The 24444-nt window shown below is 35.8% G+C and overlaps 1 protein-coding gene across 4 annotated transcripts in view; it reads right to left on the bottom strand.

Annotated features, from left to right (window-relative positions):
- Positions 1-1305: 1305 nt before the first annotated feature.
- PKIA (cAMP-dependent protein kinase inhibitor alpha) overlaps positions 1306-24444 on the bottom strand; it is a 99505-nt gene continuing 76366 nt past the window's right edge. For all 4 annotated transcript variants that reach the window (XM_081258290.1, XM_081258287.1, XM_081258288.1 and 1 more), the window contains 2 exons: positions 8906-9083; positions 1306-5166 (listed from right to left, as the gene is read on the bottom strand). In XM_081258290.1, coding sequence (XP_081114416.1) covers positions 5087-5166; positions 8906-9056 — 231 coding nt within the window. In that variant the 5' untranslated portion in view covers positions 9057-9083 and the 3' untranslated portion in view covers positions 1306-5086. The remainder of the gene's footprint in view (positions 5167-8905; positions 9084-24444) is intronic.

The following is a 24444-nucleotide window of genomic DNA, read 5'->3' as shown; positions in this document are numbered from 1 at the left end:
TTGAGCACATTTGCGAAAAAGGGTAAAGTCAGTGAAGAGGAAAGGATAATTAACAGACCTCCTGTTAAGGTCAGAAAGAAAATGGTTTAAAAACCTCAGATGAAGGAGTAATCTTAGACAGGAAGAGGAAAACTTCCTCTGTCCCCAGGGACATGAAAAAAGTAGCTGTGCAGCACTTATGTCTAAACTGAGGTTGGAAAGAATGAATAAACATTGTTATGAACTTTTTACAGTCATTCAAAGGACAAGCAAAGAGGGATGGTTTGGTTGATTCTGATCGGACAGAAGTGTGAGAAAGACAAGAAAACAAGGAAATTGAAAGCACTGAAGAGAAAGATTAACAGGGATTCCAGACTGAGAAGGGAACTGCTGAGAAAATATCCATCTTGATATGGTCAGAAAGTAAATGTGGTGCAAATTCGAAAGATAATGGGTGATAGTCAGGTGGTTTTTTAATTTTGACTTTACAATGAGAGATGACCCGGACCCCAAATCCCTATATCCTGGACTAGACAGATGCAAAACATTTACAAGAAGAGACACGAGAGGCTAATGCAAACTGGTCGCACTGTTTGCTAGTATTTTGTCCCAAATCCCTATGTAGTGTTTTATCCTCATGACCTGAGTAAGAAGAACTTAAAGATGTACATCCTTTTTTGCCTCTTTGGCTTAAGTCCTTCCCTGGATCCAGGCTGAGTGCTATTTGATGCTTGTTTTCTCCTGAGCCCTGCCTTGGTCTCTGCTTGGTCTTTACTGCCTGTATGTGGCAACAGTAACATTTTGAAAAGAGAGAAACACTAAGATAAAAAAGAGTTAAACTCTTTGCTCCTCTATTCTAAGATGTTATCCTTAATATAGTAAAACCCTGTGTGTCTGTGAGCACTCCTTTTTGTTGATTCGTTTTAAAGTTTTTCAGTGAACAGGTTGGGTGCATCAGGAAGCCTTGTACTTCTTCTAGATAAGTGGTTCTCAAGTTGTGGAGGTGAGGGTAGGAGGGAAAAAAAAGATATGAAAGTATCCCAGGGAATGTTTCCAAGGGGAAGAGAGTGCTCATATCTCTGTGTGTGCAGGGGGAGGAGGGAGCATTGTAAAGACTTTTGGAGGGTACTGATAAACACCTGTCTTTCTTCTGACTGAAAATCACTGTCCTACAGGTGAGCAGGTAAGAAGACAGGAGTGACATTGGAGTTTACTATTTGAGAGGTGGGATGGCTCTGGTAGGTGATAAAGTCCAGGAAGTGGGCTACCAGGGTGGAACGGAAGTGAAAAGTTTTGGAGTAGAGGCCAGGAATAATGAGGCTGGAATGCTGGGTATGTCCACCACAGGGTGGCTGAGTTTTGGCTTTCTCCTTTATTACCTGCAACACTTTCCCGAGCATCAAGTACATAGTGTGTGTTCAATAAATACTCTTAATAGACTGTGTACATTTCAGAAAAATGTATTACTTTTAATATCAATTATGTGAGCATGCAACATTGCTAAATACAAAAGTCATACAAGCTCACAAATGACTTCAGAGACTGCCACTTGCAATTAAAGAACAATTTAGGCCCTATTAAGACATCATAAACATAGATCCGTTCCTGTTTTCACTTGATGACTATACATTTTCACCCTATTACTACTGGCTTCACTCAGAAACTCTATTGCCCGCTGTTACATTTCTTTACCCCTTAATGCTCCTCTGAAGAGAAACAGCCATTATCAATCATCTTCTAAAACGGTGTATTTCCACTGTGCCTGAGTAAGACTCAAGTGTTGGGCATTTACAGTACACAGCTCTGGGGATATTGCCTAAAAATTGGAGGCTGCCTGTCTATTATCTGTTGGAAAAACATTTCTATGAATTTATGATATCAATATGTCAGCATAGGATACTTACAATTGATTAAAGGTAAATTTGAAAAGTTTACACTTGTTGCAAATAAGTTGAAAAACGGAAAATTTCAATTTCTAGTTAATTAAACAAAATGAGTAGCATGGAGCATAAAAAGTCTGAACCATGCTAAGTTTACAGGCTCCATGTCAGAAAAATGTCTTCTGGGAAGTATAACACAAAAAAATAAGTTGAAATTAAATTTATTATTATTATTCTTCAGATAAAAGTGCTACTCACATCTGTGTCATTGCTCATCTAGGTAACCTTGAGAAAAACAATTGCCCTTTCTGGGACTCAGTTTCCTCCTCTAAAATATGGAGGCTGATCCAGTCCATCTCTAAAAGTTCCCTTCCAGATAAACATGCTCTGTAATTGGCTTCAACTTTAGGGCGCGTGCAGTAGAAAGCTCCCTGGAGACAGATAAACACAGTTTTACATTTTATTCATCATTTATTAGCTTTTCAAGCTTGTAAAAGTTATACCTTATTGAGCCTTAATTTCCTTATTTATGAAATGGAATAACGCTACCTCTTTAATGGAATTGTTTGAGGATTAAATGGGATAATATGTGCTGTGAAGTGAATAGCATAAAGTCAGTTGATTAACAGGAATTCAATGTGTATTATCAAATCAGTGTCTTAGTTTTCTACTCTTTCCTCCTCTCCTTAAAAATTCAATTCCTTGTATGTTACTGACTTGCAAGTAAAAGATATTATGATAAAATTTGGAAGATACTATGGACTTTTGCTGAACAACATTTGTAGGATGTGAATGTTTTAGAAAGCTGATTTTTATTTTCTGGTTTGGGAATACCTCTGGATTTGAATAGAGCAGACAAAGTAGCAGTAAGAGGTCAAAAATAATTCAAAAGCTCCATATGACTTCACAATTTAGCAACTATTATATATTCAAAGACAGGCATGATACCACATGCATTAATAATAGTATATCACACAGGAATATAAATCCTTCACATATACTCAGCACTAGTCCTAAACTTTACAAAATCACATGACATCAGTTTGGAATTCCACAATTTTAAGGATGAAGAGAACTTTACCTAGAGTCACAAGAAAGCTATGAGGATAATAAATAAGAATATTAAAAAGTGATTGTATGAGTTGGATGTGCTAAATAGACTAGCAGAAATTGTCTAAAATAGCCCCAGGAACCTCTTTTCCCACTTGCGAGTCTATTAATAGACTAATAGTCTATTAATAGGTGGATTTGTTTGAACATTAACTGGACATTTTGGATCCTACTGGGTTAAGCAGAAGGAAGTACTCAAAAATTTAATCTTTCCTATTGTCTCAAAGACTCACACTGTTAACATTTTTTCTAGTAATATGTGATTGAGGACGATGTGATACCCATGCCCTTATTCCACTCATTCAAAAAGTACTGTAAAGGGAGATGAGGGCAGAATTACCTTTCATCCTTTATGTAACTACAAAGGAGTGCTGAGTTCCTGGTATATCCATATAGATTATCTGTTGAAATGCTGCTTAACCTACTTCACATGGGATTGTATCTAAGACCTCAAGGACAGTTAAGTGGGGTCCTTATTGCAAAGGGTCTTCCTGTTGCCTGCCATTTGTCCAGTAATTCATGAGCCATTGGCATATTACTGGTGCCTTATATATTACCACTGAGAAATGATTTCATAATACTGACCAGTGGGATTACACAGCTCATAGAAACTTTCCACATAAGAACCATGATGTCAAAACACAGCAGAGGCCACTAACAGTACTAATGAGGATTTTGTCAGCTTCTAATGATGATTATTATTGTATCAGAATATAATTCACACTAATTATTAGTAAAAGTTTACAAACATTAGAAAGTGCATAATAACATTTGGATCTGATAGGGCTGAAAAAAGACATGAAAAACACAACACAAGGGCTTTACTTTTGTGATTGGTGTCCACATGATTGCAAGATCATTTTCTACATCTTTTGCTGCTCCGTGGTGATAAGTTGTCCTCCAAACTTTAATAGTATCATACAGCACTGTGATAAATTTGATTCCATAGAAGAAAATATTTCCCATGCTTAGTATTATCTTGTATTCTCTTTCCCACCTCCCCAATTCTCAGAAATCCTCATAATTGGAAATAAAAACATTCGTTGGAAAAAGTTCTCCACTTGGGAATAAGACAAAATTTGCAGTTTGAATTCTGGTCTGTGTAGACACCAAACAGACTGAATTCAGGTAATATTAACATTAATGGATATTTTCAAGTGCCTGTATAATAAGCAAAGGAGTCTTGATGAATCTGTTAGACTTAATTCATCAGCTGTGCATTAAGGGGAAAGATTAAGTTTTAAAAAATGTGTGTTCTGGGCTTCCCTGGTGGCACAGTGGTTGAGAGTCTGCCTGCCGATGCAGGGGACACGGGTTCGTGTCCCGGTCCGGGAAGATCCCACATGCCGCAGAGCGGCTGAGCCCGTGAGCTATGGCCGCTGAGCCTGCGCGTCCGGAGCCTGTGCTCCGCAACGGGAGGGGCCACAACAGTGAAAGGCCCGCATACCGCAAAAAAAAAAAAAATGTGTGTTCTATCCTGTGCACACCACCGCACTATGGAGCAGAATTTTTAGGCAGCCCTTTTAAAAATGAGTAGTATAAAAATTCACAGTAACATACATCATTTTTGTTTTTCATAAGCAATCAAAGAAGGGGGCAGTGCTGAGCATCTATATTGTATAATACAAAACAGTGTAAATAACACAGCAGGAACACACAGATACATAATGCTAAAAACAGTGCTTTCTGGATGGTTCTTTTACTGGGTGAATACTTAGGCCAGAGATATTTAAACTCTGGGGTTCAACCAACCCTTTGCGATTAGACACAATTAAATCCTCTGACATTGTGAGGGGCCAGATGCTACAGGAAGAATCATCATCTAGGTCGGTGCTACTCTCTACAAGCATTTAATCATATGGTCAAGTGAAAGGATCCGTACAAAAATGACATCCAAACACAAGCCACATGATTTCAACCATTGCTGATGCCAGAGGTAGAGAAAAGTCTGTCTGCAGCCACAGCCTCTGCCCCCATTTTTAACATAATGAGCAGGTTCCTGCAATGCAGCACAGCCATTTTCTTTTTCCCCTTTTCACTCTTGGAAATAAATGCATTCCAGCCAGGCCTGGAGATTTGAGACATTGTCAGCTGTTGATGAAGATCAAAGTGGGGTGTTAACTTTCAGATTTTGCTGCTTCTCCCTGGGCTTCCCCACTTTGTTCTGTCGAATTTCGCTGTGCATCTTCTTCACCTTCTGTTAGAGACAGAAAAAAGGATAAAGGCAAAATAAAAATGATTGCTTATATTTACTGACTCTCAGTATATCATATTGGAAATTTCAGAAATACTCAAGTCTGAAATTCTCATAGAGACAAGTATATTTCCTTGGTAATCAATTCCCCATCAAGAAAACAGCTTAAGTGTTTCAAGGGCTAATTCTGGTTCTGGAACAGCATGGCTCTAAAACAAAATAATAACTGAATTTCTAGAATGGTTAGTGATGCTCTATGCTTCTGATAATAGCTGGGAAATCTCATGGCCAGGTCATGGCATGGCACTTGTGCTTTCATAGGTTGCAGAAATCAGATGTGTCTTTAGGCAGAAATCAGAAGTAGGGAACAAGTTTACCTTTTGATGTCTGACTATCTTATATTAAGAAATATTTTCAAATTACGTTTTACATTGTTCTGAACACTTGATGATAACCTAGCTGACTTCTCATAGGTTTAATTAATTTAAATTAAAAGCAACAGTGGAAGGACATTATGTCAGCTGGTTAGTCCCTTGTCAAATAGTTATGATGGCCTCTGGCCTGCCCTTACAGAACATATGTACAAATCCAATAAAACCACTTTCATAACTGTACCCTTAGCAACAATCTCATCCATAGCAACACTAAAATTAAACAATGCTTTCTCTCCATATTAGGTCACTTTACCTGGGTGCAAGCTGAAGGCAATTCTTGATTCAAAGATGCAAATATTTGCATGTGTTATCTTGTTATTAAGCGACCAATATGGCTTAGTGGACAAAATATTTGGGGGTGTTGCAATAATGTGTGTTATATTAATTTTTGCTAAGAGTTTATTACCATAATTCAAATTAATTGAGGTAAGTAGGCTGTCCATTATCCAGATGGAAATGTTGAAGGTAATTTCTCCTATACACTTAACAAGTACACACAAGACACCTCACCATGCACCATACTTTAGGGAAATTGAAAGCAGTTTTTCCACATAAAAATCATATTCTGTTCTAAAGGGGTTCCAAGAATATCATGATGCATTATATAGAATTTTCATGTACTATCTTCACTATTAGAGAAATGAACAAGCCCCCGAGGTATGCAGATGGCCTGAATCTGAGACATGTAGATTAGCATGAAATGAGAAATTGATAAATAGGAGAAGCTCTGTAACCAAAGGAATGAAGTCATATTAGGGCAGATGCAAGACAGCAGAATATTAAGGATGAAAGTGACTGCATAAATACAAGATGAGGATCTTGACTCCCATGGGGCTTGGGACTTTCTAGGTATCCAGAGATACTTCTCACGGCTCAGAATAATGCTGCAAACGCAGAGCTGTGGCTAAATAGATGCTTGTTAACAAGTCAAGATAAACACGGGACAACAATATTGCTGAGCATAAACTTAAATAGAAGCTGAAATACTCAGGAATTACAAAGGAAGTCCCGCACAATTCTCAGCTAGTGGTATTTAATTTTGTGTGTGTGTGTGTGTGCAGTACGCGAGCCTCTCACTGTTGTGGCCTCTCCTGTTGTGGAGCACAGGCTCCAGACGCGCAGGCTCAGCGGTCGTGGCTCACGGGCCCAGCCGCTCCGTGGCATGTGGGATATTCCCAGACTGGAGCACGAACCCATATCCTCTGCATCGGCAGGCGGACTCTCAACCACTGCGCCACCAGGGAAGCCCTGATATTTAATTTGCCATTGTACAGTTGTCTTTAGTTTTTATGTTTTAGACTTTTGATTGTACAGTTATTACTTTTAGTTCTTTGTACTTAGAATAATAAATAAAGTCAGTGCTGTTTATACTTTGCCTTAGTCTGGATTTTGTGATTTGAACAGAAACAGAAAATTGTTTCAGGGCCCACAGAATTGCAATTAACATGTAGAAATATTTGAAAAAGAATACATCTGGAAGCATAAAGATATTTGAATTATTTTAAATTATTTAATTATAACATATTAATATCAAATATAAAATTATTTATTAATATAAAATGTCAACCTATTTAAATTTTAACATAGTCTAATAGACTATGTTAAGAGACTATAGCCCGGAGCTGGAAACAACCTAAGTGTCCATCATCGGATGAATGGATAGAGATGTCGCACATATATACAATGGAATATTACTCAGCCATAAAAAGAAATGAAACTGGGCTATTTATAATGAGGTGGATAGACCTAGAGTCTGTCATACAGAGTGAAGTAAGTCAGAAAGAGAAAGACAAATACCGTATGCTAACACATATATATGGAATTAAAAAAAAAAAAAGTCATGAAGAACCTAGGGGTAAAACGGGAATAAAGACACAGACCTACTTGAAAAAAAAAAGAAAAAAAGAGACTATAGTCTCTTGTATAAGAAAGGTCTTGAGGTTAATGGGTCTTAATTTCAGTGAAAACAAAAAAAGAAGAAATTAAATTGCACTATGAATAAACATGTCCTCATAGTAAGAGTGGCTAAAATTAATGCAGATTATTTAAAATAGAGTATTCATATAAAACACAAATTTTATGAAAAAAGTTAGTAAATTCTCAAAGATTGCAGAAAAATTATATTTACTTACTTCATGCCACCAAATTGGAATAATTCCCTATAGCCTTTCTCAGAGCTATTTTGAAAATTAACTCCTGGTAGTAACAGAGAAACAACGAAACCTAAAATATGCATCAGTCTATATACTCCATGGAAGTGATTATTAAAGTTTTATTTTCAACCTGAGTTTTAAAAGACCAGTCTATGACCTGCTGACCTGTAGTATTGAATAAAGTTCTGTCAGTAGGTGTTTTAAGGTAATGTTGCTGAGCTATTTCATTAACATATATATATATATATATATACACATATATATATACTCTGACTCAGTTTTCCAATAACTGGAAGGCTTTGCCATGAAAATTCTAATAGCAAAGAATTATCAAGCTGTTACCATGAGTCAGAAACTGACCAGTGTTTTTCACATATATAACACTGTGGTTCCTTAATTGTGAACTCCTTTTTACTTTTAAAGATTATTTTTTGCACAAATGTTTTTCAGTGAAATACATTCAGCTTTGATATTTGCAAAAGCTATGGATGGAAGAGCCATCAGGGGTTTCAGAAGTACTTTGACATGTCAAACTTATTTTACTTTTTCATTGGTAAAGTTAGATTTAGTGGGTAGGAGTTCAAGGCCCAATAGTAAGACAAATTTTTCAATCTCAGTCTATCATGAAAGGAAAACTAAAAGAACTTCTTACCTAAGACTTATTTATGTAGTAGACTATTTTACTTCCATTATCAATAAAAATGGTCCTGGAAACCCTTTTATTTTGAAATGGTTCTTGGAATCAAGATCCGTCAGACTCATCTGTGAATCTTGTTAAATATCTAATGCTATTAAATGTTACAGGTGGCCAAACTGTCAAAGGTAGGAGCTCCAACTTTGTTAAATGTTCTACATAAGATATTTCAGAGCTTTTATAGAGATTAGGATTAAAAAAAAAACCTCATGTGTTTTATTGATTGCATTAATAAAATCAGATTAAGGGTTCTGCATTTGAGTGGGAAACCATGTAAGGTGCAGTCATTGAAAACAGAGTGGGAGTGATTAAGAGATTAGTACCTGCCTTTTATCTTACCTTAGACTGTTTATAACTTTCTATTAGGTTACTTTCAAGGGTGTTTTTTCATGACTTAATCCTACTTAGTGAAGTGCTGCAAATCATTCCATGTTCATAGAGATGGATGTCAAATGACTCACCTGTCTTGTTGATATCAAGACCTGCTAATTTCAAGGCTAATTCATTGCTGTTACCACTTGCAGAGGAAACCAGGATATCATGTATTGCATTTCTTCTACCCGTTCTTCCTGAAGCAATAAAATCTGCATATGTAGTTTCCACATCAGTCATTGCTAACAAATATCCACATAGCAGGAGCTACAAAACAGAGAAAAATTAATAGGTAAATATAATGTTGGTCAATGGTAAACATTTAACAAAGACACTTGTTAAATTACTGGCCTATAATATGGATGTGAAATAACTGTCTTGCTTACATGTCCACAAAGCAAGTAATGCTTTGATTCTTTTTTTTTTTTTCCTGCGGTACGCGGGCCTCTCACTGCTGTGGCCTCTGCCACTGCAGAGCACAGGCTCTGGACGCGCAGGCTCAGCGGCCATGGCTCACGGGCCCAGCCGCTCCGCAGCATGTGGGATCTTCCCGGACCGGGGCACGAACCCGTGTCCCCTGCATCGGCAGGCAAACTCCCAACCACTGCGCCACCAGGGAAGCCCAATGCTTTGATTCTTGATCAAGGGTCAGGGAACATTTTTTGTAAAGGGCCTGATAGTAAATATTTTAGGCTTTGAGGGTATATAGTCTTTATCCAACTACTCAACTCTATGGTTGTATGACAAAATTACTCAAAGAGAATACATTAAATAAAAGTAATAAACCAAACTTATAAAAATAGGCATAAGGCCAGATTTGGCCTGCATGCCATAGTTTGTGGACACCCAGTTTAGATCATAAAATTCTCCTTCTCTAATACCATCTTAGTCAGTCTTCAACTCCAGAAAGAAGAACTTGAGCTCAGTAGCATAACAAAGTGGTGGGAGGTGGAGTGGAAGTGCTCCATCCTAGAGATAAGCAGTAAGCAAGGGCATTGTTTGCAGAGAACCTAAGAACAATAATGAAATTGACCAAAATCCAGTTTGCTTTTTATTATCATCATGCACCAGCAATTCTAAACAATGCCAGTGACCAAATACCACTCCCAGTCTAGGAGGACAGGTCCCTTGTTGCATCCTTGGTAAGTCATTCCTTGGGAGGAATAATAATCTTTCTCGACTGAAACTTTGAAATAAAATCTTCAAAATTACAAAGGACAATGAAAGTGAGTTTCCCCAAACAGACCTGGTAACACGCATACTTAATTACAGACTTAATGAAGAAAATATTTTCAAGGTAGAATATGAGATACATGTAATAACAAAAGATCATCAAATATAAATCTTTCATTTCATTTTTTTTACATCTTTATTGGAGTATAATTGCTTTACAATGGTGTGTTAGTTTCTGCTTTATAACAGTGAATCAGTTATACATATACATATGTTCCCATATCTCTTCCCTCTTGCATCTCCCTCCCTCCCACCCTCCCTATCCCACCCCTCTAGGTGGTCACAAAGCACTGAGTTGATCTCCCTGTGCTATGCAACTGCTTTGCACTAGCTATCTATTTTACGTTTGGTAGTGTATATATGTCCATGCCACTCTCTCACTTTGTCACAGCTTACCCTTCCCCCTCCCCATATCCTCAAGTCCATTCTCTAGTAGGTCTGTGTCTTTATTCCTGTCTTACCCCTAGGTTCTTCATGTCATTTTATTTTTTTTCTTAGATTCCATATATATGTGTTAGCATACGGTATTTGTCTTTCTCTTTCTGACTTACTTCACTCTGTATGACAGACTCTAGGTCCATCCACCTCACTACAAATAACTCAATTTTGTTTCCTTTTATGGCTGAGTAATATTCCATTGTATATATGTGCCACATCTTCTTTATCCATTCATCCGATGATGGACACTAGGTTGTTTCCATCTCCTGGCTATTGTAAATAGAGTTGCAATGAACATTTTGGTACATGACTCTTTCTGAATTATGGTTTTCTCAGGGTATATGCCCAGTAGTGGGATTGCTGGGTCATATGGTAGTTCTATTTGTAGTTTTTTAAGGAACCTCCATACTGTTCTCCATAGTGGCTGTACCAGTTCACATTCCCACCAGCAATGCAAGAGTGTTCCCTTTTCTCCACACCCTCTCCAGCATTTATTGTTTCTAGATTTTTTGATGATGGCCATTCTGACCGGTGTGAGATGATATCTCATTGCAGTTTTGATTTGCATTTCTCTAATGATTAATGATGTTGAGCATTCTTTCATGTGTTTGTTGGCACTCTGTATATCTTATTTGGAGAAATGTCTATTTAGGTCCTCTGCCCATTTTTGGATTGGGTTGTTTGTGTTTTTTTTGTTATTGAGCTGCATGAGCTGCTTGTAAATTTTGGAGTTTAATCCTTTGTCAGTTGCTTCATTTGCAAATATTTTCTCCCATTCTGAGGGAGAAAAATGTAAATCTTTCATTTCTTTTTCTATGTTAAAAACGCATATTCTTTCCTGAAGGTCAAAAGAGGGACGAATACTAAGATATGAATCCTCAATTTCTCTTGGATTAATTTTGTTTAAACAGGACTTTAAAGTAACACAATTTCCCTCCTATTCCTAAACATTCCAATGACATTTTACTATAGCTTAAGATTAAAAACTCATGCCAATAATCAAGAGAAAGGAGTCTTTTCAAAATATACGAAATGTGGAAGAAGATAAAATGGTAGAACCCATACACTATCATGGACGTGCACACTGTCACTCTGAAATAAATTGATGCCATTTACAGTGAAATCCAGGATGGCAGTCAGTAGCACTTTCCTTAAAGCTTAGTTCTTCTCCCAGTGCATAATGAGGGAGCTATTAATTTAATCTGGGGAAAACTTTTATACTCTCTCTTCTGTAAGAGGAAGCTAAAAGAGGAAAGAGGGAGGAATAGCACAATACAAGTTTTGAAATAGGAAATATATGAATACTGCATGCTTTACTGTGACTATATTATGGTTCCAATCACTTGACTATATCCACCATTCTTTTTTATGGGAATAAGATTTAATGGTTGTTACCATGTTACTTAAAATTTCCAAATGCTCCTCAGAAGATCCTGGATTTAATCCTGTCCCTGACATTGGGTCATGGAGTGACAGAAAATCACTTGACCTCCTGGCCTTCCATTTTCTAAGTAAAGCAGGACAGCTGGATGACATAATCATTAATGGCACTTTAAGTGAAAGTGTAAAAACAATGATCACTCAAAACTATATCATTTCTAGAATCTTGAATTTGGAAATCCCCTTCTGTGACCATAACCACCTATTTTTTTTTTCTTTTCCTCTTACAATGAATCTGTTCTTCACACTGGTCATGTCTTTAATTCCTTTAATCCTTTTTGTTTTAGTTTCCTCTAGGCCCCGTCTGGATCAATTGCCCACCATTTCGTGTAGCTTCTCATTAGCATCAAGAAGTCCCTTTGCTCTACCATCACCTTGACTTTCCTAAGCCTCACCTGGAAAACAGCATGGTACACTTTCTCTGATCTCATTACTGGGTGGATAAGTGTTACCAAAAAAGTCACAAAATTGTGCCAATTGGCTCAACTAAACATTTTTACTCTATTATTAGTATACACTCTGAGTTGAACGGAAATTCTTTTGTTCACCTCTATTTGACTCTTCCGTATGGCTTCTCTCTGTGGGAAGGATTCCAAACCCTTTGCAGTCCACACAACCAGACACTACCTGCCTTAAGGGGTGATTTTGCATCTTCCTTCTTGGAGAAGATATAGGACATCTGCTGCAAGTTCTCTTACATTTCTTCCTTTCTCAAATACATTTCTCTGTAAGTCACTATTGTTTCTTTTCTAGATAAACTAGCTGCTTTCTTTTTAAGGCATGCTATTGATTCTATTTCCTATTACGTCCTGTAGGACCTTTCTCCAACCATTTTTTTCTCAATAATTTGAGTCTTCTTTCTCCTCTGGATTTCTCCCTTAAGTTCATAAACATGTTCAAGTCTTTCCTTACTAAAAAAAAAAAAATGAACCAACCATTCAGCCAAATACCCATTCCTCAACCTTCATAAATCTTTGCACTACCTTCTCTTTCCTTCATTAAACTTCTCAGAAGGGTTCAACTACTTTAATTTTCTCACTTTCCTTGAACCAACCTTTAGAATTTTTCTATTCCATTGGCCTTTATATAGTATGTTTTACAGAGACTACTTCCATATAGATCACTAAAATGATCTGTATTAACATTAAGTAACCACTTAGTGTTAAATGTTCTTGTGAGTGTCTATCCTGTTTGAGCTCATGTGACACTGCCAGTTACATTCTCCTTGAAACTCTCCCCTAGCATATATTACAAGTTATAGAGGCAAAATAATTATAAGAATCAGACTTATCTGTATTTGAATGTAGACTTTCCATTTACTTGTTATGCCATGTCTAATCCCTCTTTACTCAGTTCTTTATCTATAAATTGTGATAAATATACTTAGTTCTCAAGATTATGAGAATTTACTTGGATTATGTATCTTAAGAGACTAACACAGTGTTTGGCACATGGTGGGTAAGTACTGATTTAAAAAAAGAAAAACTGTTACTTTCTTAGCTTTCATGATCCCTTACTATCCTGGTTCCATCCCATTTGACCTTTGTATTTTTTACAGACTTCCCTTTCTAGGGTCATCTTTAGAAATAAGAGCACATTTTGTAGGAATTTAGAATCAGTCATTGACCTTCTTTACTTTCTTACTTGAATAACTCATCTAATCCCCGTGCTTCTAATTCCTCACTATGGATAATACAAATGTCTGCATCTGCTATTTAGAATGTTCCCCCAAGCTCCTCACACACAAGAGCAACTGCCTGCTGAATAGGGACTTCCACTTGGTTTTGCACAAACATTTCAAATTCAATAAAACAAAGTAAGACAACAACAAAACACATAAATAGAGAAAACTGGCTTCATTAATACGCTGTGTTGGAGCATATTTTGACTTATTTCTCTCACTTGATATCCATGTCTAATCATCTGCCAGGTCATGTTGGTTTCTATTTGATGTCACTCATATATATTCTCTGTGAAACATAGAAAAAGCTCTTACCAGGATTATTGCTGAGCTTTCCCACAATCTGAGAAGAACCCACTTTTGCTGCTTTAACTTTAACCACTCACTCTCATACTTGGTATGCTACAGAAAAATGCACAGTGTTTTCCCAGAGCTTCTCTGATGGTGCATTTGCTCAAGTCTGTTATTCAACCTGGAATGCCTTCTCCTGACAAACTTACTTGTTGAAATGGATTTAGCCCTCAAAATTCAGCCAATGCCATCTTCTCTTTGTCTTCTTTCCCCTATCTCTTCACCTAGCACTCCCACAGGCCTTGATTTGTGCCCATACAGGGCGTTAAAATTCTAACTGGCATCATGGTTGCCTCTCCTTCTAGACCGATCACAAGTTCTGACAAGACAGGAAATGCATTTTGTTAATATTTTAACTACATAGAATTCCTAGTAGAGCCTTTTGCACATAATCAGTGCCGAATAAAAATATGTTGAATAGAACTGAACAATGAGGAAGAAGTACATTAATCACCTTTCATCAGTAGCCACAGAGAATTTCCCTATCACTGGGTTATACTAAATCACCAAATCCTAAAACTCTGGAAGGTTTAATAGGTGAAAAATCTGAGGACCAGATAGTTCAAGTGATCTATTCATCTTCATATAGTTAATTAATTAAGTGTTTGGAATGAAGGTCTTCAAATCCCAGTCCACTCTTTCTGTTTTACCAGGTTTCCTGTCTGTAAGCTACGAATTCGCATAAAGTTTTTGACCTTGAAGTAATTCGGTGCTATTATAATGATATTTTCATTACCTACTCCGCTATCATTAACCAACGCAGTACTTAGTTTCTATGCTACTTTAAAGATTTAGAATTGGATATCTTTACCGATTTCTTTCTATGGTCACATTTTGAAATAAGGGCACATTTTGTGGAAATTTAGAATCAGTCATTGACCTTCTTATATCTATCAAATATATCTGATAAAAAGGCGAAGTAGGTTACAGGAATAAGTTCATCTCAAAGTCATTGTTATTGTCTTTCATTCTTAGTCTCTTTATGGCTTTTTAAAACATAGGCTTTAAAAATAGCACAACTGCTATTATTTCTCATCTGATAAAAATGTTATGAAGTAGGCAAAAATATCCTCATTTTCATTTGAAGAAAATAAGTCAGAGATGTTAAGTGACTGCTAAATAACACACGGAACTATGACTTGAACCCAGGTCTGTGGGTTTTGCATAAAGAACACTGTATTTTGCAATAAAGTTCCTTGTTTTTTGCCATTATCATTTTTTTAAACGTAGACTGTCATAATAATACTCGTGTATGTGGGAGTTTACATCTAATTCACTTTGCTGATAATAGTTTTAAGAAGATTTGAAATATCAGAGTGAGACAGGAAAAAGTGGTGACATTTTCCATGAGAAGATATGAATTAAAAGGAGTACTGCGTTATGATTTGTATATCTGGGAATGTTAATTTCTGTGATGGTGGTAATTCTATTTATAAGAGGGGAGCCAAAAACTTAATTTGAATTTTCATTTAGGGTACTCCTAAGTAATGCGCACATGGAAGAAGAAACAGGGTTATGAGAGACGTATGTGTATACTGTGTTCACCTTTTAAATGTGTGTATCTAGATTTCAATTGGATTTAGTGAAAGTCAATAATGAGAATTGTGAGTATAGATTATTCTGTAAACTCCTTTTCTTCTTAAGCACTTATGAAATATACTTGCTAGATTGATGTGCATCTTCTTGTAAACGTCTAAAGTAACATAGAAAGTACTGGGCATTCAATTATGGTAGCCATTATAGTTATTATTATAATAGTTATTATTATAAAGTAATATTTCACTTTTATTAGATTTGTTTTCTCCAGACAATAAACTTAATTTTCAGTAAAAAGAACGATAGCTGACAAATAGCGCATATTTAAATACATAATTACATTTTGAAACAAAACATATACATGTTATAAACTCCGTATCTTTTTCTCTCTCTCCATGATTATACTTCCTTAATGAATTCCCATTAGGTGCTCAAAAACAGTAATTTTTACATTCATGGCAGCTATGTTTTTTTCCTTTCAGGTAAACATCTTGACACAGCTTTTCAATTTATTGACATGACTACCAGAGATTGGAAATAACTTTTACACCAATATAATCACTGTATGATGACCTGTAGTTAGCTTAGAAATTCTGGGGAAACTGTTGCCAAGTGACTATGGCTGACAGATGTTCACCCAAAAATGACAAAAGTCAAAAAAAAAGTCTGATAAGTGTCAGCAGCTGGTAGAGATTTAATAGAGTAGCACTTAGCACACATTCTGGCCTTATGCAAAATAAACTAATCAGAATAAAACTTGGAAAAATGTACCAAAAGTGGGCTTTGACTCTTCACTAAAGCTTCCTATTTATGTTGCTATAATTAGAATTTTCTAGACATGATAAAATGGTAGTATTGGATATAAACAAGATAATATGGTGTTATTTTTTGTATCTAGTTATATACAAGAGCTAATTATACTTATATTCAAAGTCTGATTAGAGGGAGGAAAAGACACTTTATTATTTAAGTACTGTACTATTTAAAATTAGATTAAATTTTAAAGCATAAATTTCTAAATATTGATATCTAAAAATCCAATCAAAATTCATGACTAAGAAATAACCTTGCTTTCTTTTCCCTCTTCTTAAAAAAGTCTCACTTTCTCCCTCTTTAACAAAGGAAACAGTATATTGGTATTCTAAAATTGTTTTGTATGTATAATGGATTTCTAAACTGAGATTCATAATTTGTGTTGGTCTTTCCCTTATTTATGCCCTTTATCTTTTTAAATATCATTTACACAAATTGAGAGAATAAACCAGATTTCACCCTAGCATAATTTATAGATTTAGATAGACTGCAAGAGGCTAGAAGAAGTATGTACTTACGTCTCCTGTATTAAACAAATTGAAGTGTCCGCATAGATGTATTCTAAAAGAAGTTGGGTCTATGAAGCTGCTTAAATGATTTTTATAGTGACATTGAGTCATGAACCAAATGGTGACTGGATAACATGCTAATTTTACTCCTGTAAATGGGGACACATGAAAATGAGACTCACAGACTTGGAAGAAAGAATGGAGAGAATGTCATCAGCAGGCACTGAAGTCTTCTCTCTAATATAAATGGTATGATTTTTTTTTTAAAGAGAAGGAAAATTCTTCCTCTACCATTATTACAAATGCAGTTACATGACTTCTCCATTGTTACTTTATGAAATCATGTGAAGTTTGCTAAAAGTCATTGAGTAGTTTCCTATGTGCTTAAGACTTGGTCTACATTAGTGTTTCTGAAACGTTTTGGTCACAGATATCCATTACATTATCAAAACTTACTGAGAACCCGAATGAGATTTTGTTTATATAGTTATATCTGCCTATATTTACCATATGTGAAATTAAGACTGTAAATTTTAAATATTTATTAATTCACTTAAAATATAAATAAAAAGCCCATTACATTTCAGTAAATAATATATTTTTAGTGAAATGAAATATATATTCCAAAGCCAAAATAAAATAGTGACAAGATGGCATTGTTTTACATTTTGAAATTCTCTGACTTAGTTTTGCAAATGTCTGGCTTAATAAAAGACACCTGGTTTCTCATATCTGCTTCTGCATTCAATGTCTCAATATGTTGTTTCAGTTGAAATATATGAAGAAAATCTGGCCTCACACAGATTTCTTAGTTGGAAAAGTGAGGAGAATTTTAATAGCTTTTTCAGATAATTATGGATTTTTAAATTTTGCAATGTGGAATCTAAAACCATATCAATATGCTTCCTTTACTGTTTTATTAAAATCTATTGTCTACTTTGCAACTTAAATGGATCCTTTGCCCATGTGTATTTTTAAAAATATCAGGTATTGGTCATTTGGAAAAATATTGGTTCACTAGGTTATGCAAAATTTCCAAATAGTAGCTTATTTCATTATACAATGTCACATTTGTTAGTAATGCCACCTATCTCAACAGAAAATTCTTTAAGAATTGAGAAACTGACAAGTTCACAGGGGCCGGTAATAAGTTTTCCAAAATTGTAATTTTTATTTGAAAGCTCAGATTTTATCATTGGCAACAGATACAGTAGGATTTTGCTTCTCTTGAAGTGACAAGCTCACTTTGTTCATTTTCAAGAAAATGTCTGCCAAATATCCAAATTTGAAAAAAAACACAGTTTGCTTGTCAGTTGTTCTTTCAAGTAAAAATGGTGATTCATGAGAAAAGTGGCTAATTTAGCTCTCAACCCAAGCAGTCACACAAGTACTTACTTGAGACAACCATGCAGTTTGGTACATCTTCAATGACTTACCATTTCATCACAAAGAATATTAAAAAGACCTCTACTCAAGGGTCAAGATTTGACAAAATTAGTACATTTTTACTCCTTAATCAAGTACATTCTTAAGTACATCTTGCATTTTAAAAAATATTAACTCTGAGTGTGTGGCAGTGACGAATACCAGGCTTACTAGTAGTTTGCTGCTACTGACTTGATTCATGCTAAGGTGTCAGCAGTTTTCCCCACCATGCTTTTGCACCATTAGTGCAAATGGTAACCAAGTGAAAAAGGTAAATAGCATTAGTATTATTATGAAAATTATTTTAAACTTGTGAATCCACTGAAAGTATCTCAGGGAATGACTGAAAGGGTTTTGGGGACATGCAGGAGTTGGGGGACCAAATTTTGAGAACTGTTGATCTACACAGTAACAGGAAGCTATCTGACAAACACTATGGATTATAGAAGGGAACCCTTTTGTAAAGAACTTAACTAAGCAAGTTTTTGATTCCTATAATATTCTGTAAATAATCAGCTATTTCCATGCTAAGTACAATACTATCTATCTTTTCTCTTTTCTTTTCCTGTATAAGAATATTACTTATTTATCTAATTCAGGCTTACAAACAATCTAATAGCTTATTTCTAAGAACAACCCCCCAATCTCACAAATCAGAGGGCTTCAAATTAAGTCTCATGAGCTCAGGACAGGGTGCCAGAACTTGATGCTACCTTAGTTCCCCTCTTCCTTGAATTGGGCTATATTCTAGTCACATTTTGGAGTAAGTGGCAACAAAGAAGAAATCAAGAACCATTCCCTGTTAATAGCAACAATTTGAAAATTTCCATGGAAGTCTCTGTTAAGGCATAATTATAAATCCTGTGCCAGATCATGACATTGCATGCTCTAGAATACCATTTGGTATAATGGGACACGTATTGTCCTTTAGAAGAGTTTGGATAGTGTCCTATCAAAAGCACACTTAAAAAAAAGTAATCTCATATATTGAGTTGTATCACAGAATGATGCCAACACATATTAACTCTGTGAAGTCAAGCCCTCTTTTGTTCTAAATCCAAGGCACTGACTTTTTTTTTTTTTTTTTTGCGGTATGCGGCCCTCTCACTGTTGTGGCCTCTCCCGTTGCGGAGCACAGGCTCCGGACGCGCAGGCTCAGCGGCCATGGCTCAATGGCCCAGCTGCTCCGCGGCATGTGGGATCTTCCCGGACCAGGGAACGAACCCGTGTCCCCTGCATTGGCAGGCGGACTCTCATCCACTGCGCCACCAGGGAAGCCCCAAGGCATTGACTTTTTAAATCACAAAATATTGCTAGAATAAATTTTGCCTAATATGAGAAAAAATAGGCTCTCTTTGATGGTTTTCACAGTAAGTTCTTGACTAATACTACTAGAAATAATAACTTATCTACATTTGTTGGGGGGAGTTGGTCACTTCTTCCCCGATTTTCAGTGTATAATAAAAATTCTCAAGTTCAAAAATTTCCAACATTTGATACTAATGGTTAGTCTTCTCAATCTTCTCTCTCTTCATCAATTCATCTCTGATCCCCAGTAATGTCATAATTGCAATCCTTATGCCTTCATTCAAGATTATATATATATTTTTCCTTGTTTTGACATGGGCACATTTTCATATTGTTTTTGTAAATTCATGACCTAGTCAATTGTATTATTACTTAACTTCTTCTCTGAAACTTCCTTTAGCCCAGATTCAAATCCTTTTTTTTTTTCTTTCCACAGTGCTTAACAAATCAAAACTTTGTAATGAGAAATCTAAGCCTAAAAATGTTATAAAGCCAGAAGCACAGGTTATCTTAAGAAAATATTTTCCCTGTCTAATTAGGCAACAAGTGACCTCAAAGCTATTCATAAATTCCTTTGTTGATCTCTGGCTGACCATCCTCAAAAACAGCAATTTCTTTATTGTTTTGTGTTTCTTAAGTCTCACTTGTATTTCATATTCTTATACTCCATAGAAAATCTTGCCTAATGAATTTATGGAGAATTTCAAGGTCATCCTACATAAATTCCTTCAATTGCTGTTTCTTTATCATCACATCAAAATTGCCATTTTTTTTTATTTGAGTCTTTTTGCCAACATTAATACCTGACTGGTGCTCTTGATTCTATCTTCTCTCCTGTTATTTTCCCTTCAATCTTGCCTTGTGCTTCTGGAGTCTTTCTTCTCCCTGCTTCTCCAATGCCTATAAGATTATTTACATATTCCCTGTTATAAAATATATTTCATCTTTTAGCTCTGTTCTTTTTGTCACTCACCTTTTACTTTCATTTACTCTCAAACTTACAGAAAAAGAGATAGATAGGAATTTTCCTGCATCCTTTACAATGCTTTATTTTTAATTCCTTTGCAATTTAACTTACATATCTATCAATTTACCAGAATTGTTTTCTCAGAGAAAAACCATTACAGATTAATCACAAAAGTCAATAGGCTTTTCACAGTAATCATCTATATCAAATTGTGTACAACATTTTACATTGCTATTCCTCTCTTCTTGAAATATCTTTCTCCCTTGGCTATGATAGTAACTGTACTCTTGATTCCCTCATAATCTTCTTATATTTCTTCTTGCTCTTTCCCTCACTTAACTATTAAATAATATATTTTCTCTCTTTTGTTCTTTATGTTCTGTTTGGTAATCCCATTTACCCCAATTGTCTTAATTTCCAACTGTGTATAGACGGCTATCAAATCTATAATTTGGGGGCCTGATATTTTTCTGAAGCGTAGCTTAGGAATTTTTACTGCCTATTGGATATTCCCCCATGTTTGTCCTTAAAAACTCAAATTCAGTAAGTTCAAATGGAATCTCTTTGCTGCATCTCTACATCCACCCCCAAACTATTTATTATCCTTATCATTTTAGTGTATATTACTACTATTTTCTTAGTTAGGTATTTTCTTAGGTATCCATGTTATTAATAGAAATCTTAGAATTGTGTTCAATTACTTCCATCTCACTAATTCTTCCCATCTAATCAATTCTCAAACCTCATTGTTTTAATTCTATCCATTCAATACTTCTTAAGTATTCTTCATTTCCATTCTTTGGTCGCTCCCATCATCATCTCTTTCTTGACTATTGCAATTATAGGCTAACTACTTACTTATCTAAACTTATCGTTTTCCAAGTTACCCTTTACACTTTCACAAGAATTAACTTTATTAAACATAAAATACTCAAAAATCTTCAGTGGCTCCTGGGAACCCTCAAAACGTAGTTGTAACTTTATTTGCATGACCTTCAAGAATGTGAACCCAACCTAACTTACTAGCTTTTTTCCCTATACTATCTCTCCCATGTATACTAAGTTAGATCATAGCAAACACTTGCTATATCTCTGGTGTTCTCTTAATGGTCTTCTCATGCTGTTTTTCTCAACCTGGAGTGACCTTCTCTCCCAATGACAACAAAATCCTCCTCATCTTTCAAACCCAGTTTATAAGCCACAACACCTCCCTATCTCCAGGTAGAATAAATAACTTTATTATAATATTTATTTAATTTGGCACTATGCAAGAATTAATTATTTTCATGTTGCTCTTCTTCCTATATTATATGTTCCTTGAGATCTGGGTCTTTGATTTTTGAGTTCCCTCAGAATGCTTGACACAGGAATTTGTATGTTGTTCTTACATCTACAAAAAGTATATTGTAGATTTATTTTTAATCATCATACTCAAGATCTTTATTGGTAAAGTAAATTTGTCAACGTTATCCCATTGTCAATAGTAAAAGTATTGATTGCTCAGAAAGCATGTTTCTTTATTCTTATTCATTTAATTTTCCTGTCTCATAATACTTATCATCAATATAAAGAGGTGAACTGTAATCATTTCCTCTAATACACTTTTTCTTCTGTGTATTTTTTTTTTTGCGGTACATGGGCCTCTCACTGCTGTCGCCTTTCCCGTTGCGGAGCACAGGCTCCGCGGCCATGGCTCTCGAGCCCAGCCGCTTCGCGGCATGTGGGATCTTCCTGGACCGGGGCACGAACCCATGTCCCCTGCATCGGCAGGCGGACTCTCAACCACTGCGCCACCAGAGAAGCCCTCTTCTGTGTATTCTTAATTATGACAGAAGATTTTTTTTTAAATAACAGCAACAAAAAGCACTCTAGAATTCCAAGTAATCTATCCTATTTTCACTTTACGGAAGGTTACCTCTTTTTAAGTTTTTTATAAAATATATATGACTAAAGTAGCGAATTAATGCATGGAATGATTTGTCTGTCCTTCTTTTGTTAAGGCTTTTTACATCATTTATTTAATATTTCAAAAGGTTTATAAATCATTTATTAGCTAATCTTTGCAGCATCCCTGCTGAGACAGTCAGTTAGCTGAAGAAGTACTGCTGGTTAGCAACTGACAAGTAATATTACTTGCACATTACAGATGAAGAAACTAAAGCAGAGAGAGGTTAATCGACTTGACCATGTCTTACACAGTGAGTGGTAGTACTGATGTCAGAATGGGAACCTGGGGTTATTCACATCAAAACCACAAAAGCATTAAGAGTCCAGAGCTGGGGCTTCCATGGTGGTGCAGTGGTTGAGAGTCTGCCTGCCGATGCAGGGGACGTGGGTTCATGCCCCGGTCCGGGAAGATCCCACATGCCACGGAGCGGCTGGGCCCGTGAGCCATGGCCACTGAGCCTGCGTGTCCGGAGCCTGTGCTCCGCAACGGGAGAGGCCACGGCAGTGGGAGGCCCGCGTACCACAAAAAAAAAAAAAAAAGAGTCCAGAGCTGGTGCTGTTCTTTATTATATTATACTTTCTAAATCCTTTGTTTAATCTCCTTTTCTGGCTCTCTATGAGTCCAAGATACTTTTAAAATCTATACCTTCTCATTAAACTAAGACTATTTTTTCTATATCCAATAAATATTTAGTTTTTGCAAGGACGTTAGAACATCGACACATTTCTTCTCAAAGTAACTCATTATTAACTTTTCCATCTTTAAAAGCACAATGAAGGATCAAATCAATCTCAGTAATATTTTCTGGTCTGTTCTGGTCTGGTCTAAGTTGTAATAATAACCATAATAACAAAACAGCTATTGTTTACTAATTATTTATCAATAATAACAAAAATATCAAGTATTTGCCAGATACAACACTAAGAAGTTTATGTGAATTGTATAGTTTAAATTCATCAACAAATTTATCGAAGACGAATGTTCATTATCTCAGTTTTAAAGATGGAATATTAAAGGTTTAGAAATACTGTCATGAAACTGATAGGTGATTTAACCACTTACAAAACCAGTTGCCATTTTCCAACGTTAATTTTGGAACATACTATACTTAATTTTTTTGCTGATGATTTGCCATCCCTATTTTTTTTTTTAAATATGTAAGCAGTTCACATACTGTGGTGTTGGGACATTGCTGTGTAGGGTGATATTTTATTGACATCCCTACAGAACCTGGCTTTTTAATACTATCTTCTGATATACATCATATTAATTGACACTGCAATTTCTCCCTTGATTTGTATATTTTTTTCTACAAACACTTTGCATTCCAACTTCCACATATCTGATTTACTCATCCATGTGATGGTCTTCATCTTCAGACATCTTGCTGTCTGGGCTGTTCAACCCTGTGACAGTAAAAGCACACTCACTAGGGACTAGGAGTTTGAGGACTTAGAAAATTGTTTGACACCTGAAAAGAATGGCTCCAGAATATGAAAAAAAAATCTGCAAAATTGAGATCAAAACTTGTGTAATTAATATTTTCAACTAATATTACTACAACAGCAATGTTACTCAGCTTTCATATAGTTATCTATAAATTATATTGGATATGTGACTTGGGCACATTTTAATGCATTTGATAACATTTAGGGTAAAGCTTCCAAAAGGGCAATTGCCTAGGACTGAGGAAGGTTTAAAAATGGCCCTGCACAGAATGAACTAGAAGTGACTTCAATGGGAGGCTGAGGCAGAGATGCTGGACCCGGAGAGTGACAGAGCAGGTGTATATTGGAGAGAGCTTTCCTATACAGGAGAGCGAAGTATTTGTTACTTATTGAGTGGGGAGCATGAAGGTAGGGGACCCTATAATGAGAACCCTAGGATTGCTTCTAGATTTCTAACTTGGATAAATGACAGGACGGTACTCTTTGGTGAATGCTAAAGGAACAGCAACAACAGCAAAAGTCTAAGAATGG

This window comes from Mesoplodon bidens (genome assembly GCF_964165515.1).
Source record: "Mesoplodon bidens genome assembly, chromosome: 16".
Lineage (NCBI taxonomy): Eukaryota > Metazoa > Chordata > Mammalia > Artiodactyla > Ziphiidae > Mesoplodon > Mesoplodon bidens.
The sequence above is the reverse complement of the archived record's forward strand: the minus strand, read 5'-3'. Positions and strand labels throughout refer to the sequence as shown.